The 6,264-nt window shown below is 43.3% G+C and overlaps 1 protein-coding gene across 10 annotated transcripts in view; it reads right to left on the bottom strand.

Annotated features, from left to right (window-relative positions):
- Positions 1-307: 307 nt before the first annotated feature.
- tmcc1a (transmembrane and coiled-coil domain family 1a) overlaps positions 308-6,264 on the bottom strand; it is a 46,096-nt gene continuing 40,139 nt past the window's right edge. For 6 of the 10 annotated variants that reach the window (XM_074681357.1, XM_074681355.1, XM_074681358.1 and 3 more), the window contains 3 exons: positions 5,344-6,035; positions 3,931-4,066; positions 310-2,548 (listed from right to left, as the gene is read on the bottom strand). In XM_074681357.1, the coding sequence (XP_074537458.1) occupies positions 2,234-2,548; positions 3,931-4,066; positions 5,344-6,035 (1,143 nt within the window). In that variant the 3' untranslated portion in view covers positions 310-2,233. Of the gene's footprint in view, positions 2,549-3,930; positions 4,067-5,343; positions 6,036-6,264 lie in introns of all 10 variants that reach the window. The other 4 variants (XM_074681352.1, XM_074681353.1, XM_074681354.1 and 1 more) reach the window with 2 other exon arrangements.

The following is a 6,264-nucleotide window of genomic DNA, read 5'->3' as shown; positions in this document are numbered from 1 at the left end:
AGTTAAAGGGGCCTTCCATCCAACCTGTTTCCTTCCTGATAAGGAGTGACACCTCCTTGTGTTTAGACCCCCACCTTCCCTTCTAACAGTCCATTCACACAAACCAAACACAGCCTTTCACTGCCACAAAAACTAAAAGAACATCCCAAGGACATCAGAGGAAAAAGATCGCCATCTAGTGGTCACATAATAAACCTACAAAGTGTGACAGAAAGAAACGTGTGAATGAAGAGGAAGACAGAGAAGAAAGATTCTGGACATAAAGAAAAGTTCAGTAAAAGTGAAGGCCCATGGGTAAGTCAGGAATGCACTTTATTTATTCCACACTTAGAAAAGGACATCAGAAGGCACTGGAGTGGTTTAGCACACAACCCTACATCATAGGTGTTACTGTGAGGCCAGGCTAGGGTCAAAAGTCAGCTCACTCTTAAATTTTCAAAACCGAAAAATTCATCTACATCCTGACGTTTTTAATTGCATGTTCAACTTGAGAGGAATCAGGTTCAGTGACTTTGAAATGAACTGAATTTCTCTCAGTGAGGGTTTTATCTAAAGACAAGGATGATTCTTAGCAGAATAAAGTCTCCTTATCGCACTGAGGGTGACTGTCTTAAGAGCGACAATCTCTGAGGTCTCTATCAAAGGTTCCTCTAACCTCAGCCTGACCCGTGCGTTATCCAGCCGTGTGCTAAAGTGCAGCTCTACAGTTCAATGATCTCGCTATCTGTTAGGAAATCAGGCTCTTAGCTTTAAATGCAGGGTGAACTTGTAAATGTGCAAGGGGCATCTTGTGGAGTCCTTCAGTAGATAAAAAAGTAGAGAGGGGTGTAAAGAAATACTGGATGCCTAGTAAAGGAGTAGTACTTAGAGGGGAAAGGTGCAGAAAGATCTGAAGTTAGGTCTATGTTCAGATTGTGAATTCTCTGATAGGAAAAGTTACACCCCTCAAAAAGATACATCCTTAACATCCAGGCAAGACATTCATGACAGGTCTGAACTCAACCAAGGACTCAGACCTGGGACCCTTTTGATGAAAAGCATCCCTGGGTAGATGAAGGTTTGGCACTGGGTGGTTACACCATGAGATGGTGTATCTAAAGAAATCGTAAGCAGGGAGAGAGTCGAATGATGAGTACAGTGTCACATACAGGCAGTGTGCATTTGACTGGCATATGGCAGTGGAGACGACTTTCACTGTAGATATGAAGCAGCAGCATTCCTAATCCAACTGAGAGGAGCTGGAGAAGCACCAGTGGTCTCTCCTTCCTAACCTGATCACATCAAGTATGGCGGGGGAGGCAATTATCCTGGCAAATTGATTTTACTTAGACAACAGCCTTTTGTCATTGCTTTTAAAAGCATCGTTGGTTTCTGTGTAATTTTCTAAATGAATACATGCAGCATTGTTGGCGGATGCTTTGCAATAAACCAGATGGTCTTTGTGTGTTTATGTGCTGTTAGTATGTGTGTACAGCCTCCGATCTGTCTTTACGTTTCGCTGATAATCTCCCAGATACAACAAAGTATTTTGTTTGACGTAGAAAGAGAATAAGTAAAAGCATGTGATCCTCTCTATTAGACGTGGTAAGGAAGCACAAAAACTCTCAAGTCCTCACGACACTCAAAGTTCATAGTCAGTCCTTCAAAATGTTCTGTCTGAACACATTTCATCACAGCAAAGAAAGGAGCAACTCCCAGGAAAGTTTTCAGCCATGGTTCAAATCTACTGATCACAGCTACGTAAGAGTTCTCTCGCTAAAGGCAATCAACCACGTTATCACATTTGCATGTCTCTATAATTAGACTGGGCCTTCATGAGGAATCGCCAACCCAGTTGACTAAGCTCCCTGTAGAGGGGAGCGTAATGCTACATGGTACTGAATAAAATAACATTGAAAATAAAAATAATATTATTAGAAATAACATTATAATTGATTAAACTCTAAAGATAAAAACAGTACAATGCTGCATTTTGTGAAGAGTAGCAACACAACATTTCATTTTCAAAAATGTAAACAGTCTTGTCCTTCTTAATCGACAATCATCCTCAACTTCACTCTGTTTCTTCCTCTTTTCTTGATTCCAGACTGTCCCAGTGTGCTCAGCCGGATTTTCAGTGCTCGGCCACACGGTCATCTTAACCCCAATCTCATTCTTCCAGCCTCCTGCGTGTCTGCAGCTACAGTTACATCGCCTGGTGTCATCAGAACAACGAGTGCTGGCTCAAATCTAGTCATCCCGGAGGTTGCAGGGCGCGGTGTGTGTACCCTGAGAGAGCGTCCCAGTTTCTCCACAAAAAGGCCAGCAGGAGGATGAAGAGGAGGGTGGAAAGGGTGCGTGAGCGTGTCTTCATCAGGGGCACCACACAGTTGGCCACAGTTGAGACAAAGACCAGAAGGACGGCCATAAGGGCCAGCAGCACATTGATAAGTTTTCCCAGGAGAGTCCTGGCCGTGGCGTTTTCCAGCCCCTCCAACTGGACGACCTGCTGTTGCTGCTGCTGGAGCTCCATCTTAGAAATCCTGGTCTGACAGGCCTCCAATGCCTCCTGCAGAGGTGAGCACAAAAATCACTCAGCAAAGTCACCTTCTTTCACCAAGAACAAGCAAAATTTCAGAAGAAAAGTCAAATATGAGATGTACTTTTAAAAGCTTTGTGTTTGGCATTTCACCAACGTTTCTGACAACTTGTCTTTTTTTTTGTGAATGGGATGGGCACAAGATCAGAACAGTTTACAGTGTAATGCACATCGGTTAAGTTTAATAATTAACTAAGAGTAGAAAAATAAGTCTCTTACATTTTACTCATGGACTGAATATTGATGAAAGTTTAAAGCTGGGATACTTGATGTTACATTTGTTTTTAAAGTGTTCCCAACCAAGAGGCCCTGCATTAATGGACCTGTACTGCCCCCTGCTGCAGGGGAAGAGACATGCACCCAAGGGGCAACATTTCATTATCATGATCACATAAAAACACACAAACCTTGGCCCCCTGGCTAACAGGAGTACTACAAGAGTAATGTGAGAGTTTAAGTGAGAAGTGTTCATGTTTTGAACCAACATAAAAGCAGATGGACAGACTGGCTTCTCTGCCTCATCCTCATGTTTACAGTATCAACATGAACGATGAGATAATGCCCTCAGCTCCTGAAAGGGTGTGTGACCACCTTAAACTGTTCTCCCAAGACATGACGTGACTTGTCTGAGCAGCCTGCATCAGTTCACCAATGAAAAGGTCAGTCTGCTGGAGAGGCTGAATGTCAAATGGTAACAATAAATACAGAAGACTACAGCACACTTAACTGGAAAGTATAGAAATATATAACTACAGCAACTGTCATTCATTACTAATATGTTTATGGATTTGTATAAAAATAGAAATATAACCTTGGGAAATTTTGCTAATGCTAGCAACAGGCTTATTTCAAAGGTGTTTGCCAAGCTTGCTAAGATTTCAGGAGCATGCAGACCAGAGGCCAGGAATAAGGCGTTATTTAGAAACATCACGACAAGAGCGTCACGTTGAAAATACACAAATTAAAAGAAATACAAAGAGAAAAAGTAATTATTTTTTACAACATAATTATTCATTGATTTTAGCCCCTTCCTTGTAATTAATGCCAGTAACAAAAACTGAGAGTACAATGTTTGGTTGAGTTTCTCACTCCCTCTGTTTATAAAGTCATTAAAAATAATTATTGAATAATTAATTTGTAAGAACGGAGGAACAGAATTTGCTTTTTAATTAATGACTTTACCCTCTTTAACTTCTTATCATCCGTTCTAATAGTTTTTCCAATCCAATTTAAAATGCAATAACAGAATAAACATAAAATTTCATTCTGCCTGAGCTGCTTTTCTACAGCAGCTCAGTTTTTCCTGACACAGGTGTTGTGTTTGTGTACGCTCGCCTGACAGACAGACAGACCTGTATGTCTCTGGCTCTCTCGTATGACTGATAGGCGATCTTCTCCTCCATGCTGGCCAGCTCCTGTTTGAGGTTCAGGATCTCATTCTGGTGAAGCTCCGTCAAGTCATTCAGCTGCTCCTCCAGACGTTCACACCTGAACACCCACACACGCACAGGCGCACACATACACACGTGGCACACGGACCATAATTAGCTTAGACAAAGACACACATGCAGGAATAAGTAGAAACAGACCCCAAAGCCATCTGACCACATGCCACCTGACTGAACTGATGACTCGCCCTGACAAGATTAGGACAAGCTTTCTCATCTGGTGATCCAACTGGCCAATCAGAAATGGTCAGGAGTGTTAGGCTGACCAATGGAAGATAACCAGCAGGCGGGCAGAGATCTATACTGCTGTTGATTTAGGTAAGGGCAAACAAATGGATGGACAACATCAGGGAAGAATAGATAAGAGATAGCACCTGAGTGTTGGTCCCTGAGAGCTGTTTGCTCTGTAACCCAGTGTGACTGATCAGTCCAGGTGAGTTCACGTGTACAAATACAGCACATTAGGCAGCTGCCATTCAAAAAGCTCTTTGCAGAAAGCAGTGATTACATCCAGGATATGACAATCAGAGAACTGTTCTAGCGCTGTATTCATGAAAACCAGAAGGAGCTATTTGCAGTAAGAGGGTCACATTTTTGGAATCTCTTGGTTATGACAGGGAAAGATTCAGTCCCCAAGGAGATGTTCAGCATCACAACTTGTTTATAAATTAAGACGGTTCTTCGTAGTCTTTCTAGTCTTAATTTGGTATCAAAGGACAAACATGGAAAGCTCTGAACTCTGATGGACATTTTAGGGAGAAAAATGCTTGTGTTTTTGTTCACTATAGCTGCCCCCTCTGCCATTGTTCTGCCCTTCTAATCTCTGTGCCCTCTTATCAAAACACACTGGAGGAATGTTAGCATGTTTTTTAAGGCAAACTGCCCACAGACAGTCTAAAAACAAACCCTGCACAGAGACGCCTGAGTCCAAGAAGAGCTATGCAGGGATCAGACAAAGGCCGACTAAGAGCTTTGGGCACGAAGGACACCTGAGTGTTTGTAACTTATGCAACCATAAACTGCTGTGTTAAAAAAATATATAGTTTCACTTCAAGGCTGGAAAAATTAGTTTAAAAAGATAATTACTTTTACAGAACTGTCCAAGTAGCATAAAATAAATGTACTTAAAATATGTCACATGTAGTATTTCTGTATAATATATATCTATGTTTTTTTACATAAATGTCGCCTGTGATGATAAGTCAAGCAACACAGTAATGTGACTGACAACTGAGTGTTTTGGGGATTTCTTCAGCTTAACGTGAAATACTGATGAATGTAAAATGCAGATGCTTCCTATTTTCTCTTCTTTGGTACCTGAAGCGCTCCTCCTGCAGTGCTTGCATAACAACAGTGTAGTCTCTCTGATAGTGGCTCTTCAAACCATCCAGGCTCTCCTCCAGCCTTGACTGGCCCTCCCTCAGCTCTTGCACCTCCTGCAGCAGCATGTCCAAACTGGAGCTCTGGCTCCTTTCTAACGTGTTGCCCTTGGAACTAGGAGGACCTCCTGGGGCCCCTGTGGTGCTGTTGGCCCCTGCTGAGCCAGACGTAGCACTAGAGCATTCATCCTCACTCCCATACTTGGGACTGGGTTGGAGGTGAAGTGCAGCACTGCCCAGGGAGCGTCCACCGCCAACTGTCAAAGCGTCTTCTACTGAGGGGTCGTCCAGAGAGTCTTTGAGAGCAGGGAGGTTTTCAGCGCTGCCGAATTTGTGCCGAATGAGCGACGCGATCTCTCTGGGTTTGGAGACGACGGCCCCTGCAGCTGAGTGGGTGGCCTGAGAGAAGCTGGAGAGTCCCCCCTTGACGCTGTCCACCACACCTTCGCTGAAGCCTGTGACTTTAGCTCCAACGTCCTTCAGGCCCTGCTGCATATCCCGCAGAACATCCTTTGGCTGGCGAGGGATGCCGTTGTGCTCCACTTCCCGCAGCTTTCGGTGGTAGTGCTCCAGTTTCCTCTGCAGCTGCTGGATGGTCTGAGCTGACTTCTGATTCTTTTTCTCAAAAACCTGACGGCAGTGAAACAGGTTTTTCATTAGAGAGGGAAACACAAGTAACACTTCAATGAAGAACTCTGCTTCAACAAATTAAGAAAGTTCCCTCCTTGCCTTTAGGGACAAACAAACTGAATAAACAGGTTCCCTGTTATTGCACTGATTGACACATAATAACACAAGCCTGTTTGAGTGTTTTCACCAGGCCTCTGGATTAATTCCAACAAAAAAACCCTATCTGCTG

Source organism: Halichoeres trimaculatus, unplaced genomic scaffold, assembly GCF_033239565.1.
Source record: "Halichoeres trimaculatus isolate MK-OKI-2021-1 unplaced genomic scaffold, fHalTri1.1 fHalTri1_scaffold_11, whole genome shotgun sequence".
Taxonomy (NCBI): domain Eukaryota; kingdom Metazoa; phylum Chordata; class Actinopteri; order Labriformes; family Labridae; genus Halichoeres; species Halichoeres trimaculatus.
The sequence above is the reverse complement of the archived record's forward strand: the minus strand, read 5'-3'. Positions and strand labels throughout refer to the sequence as shown.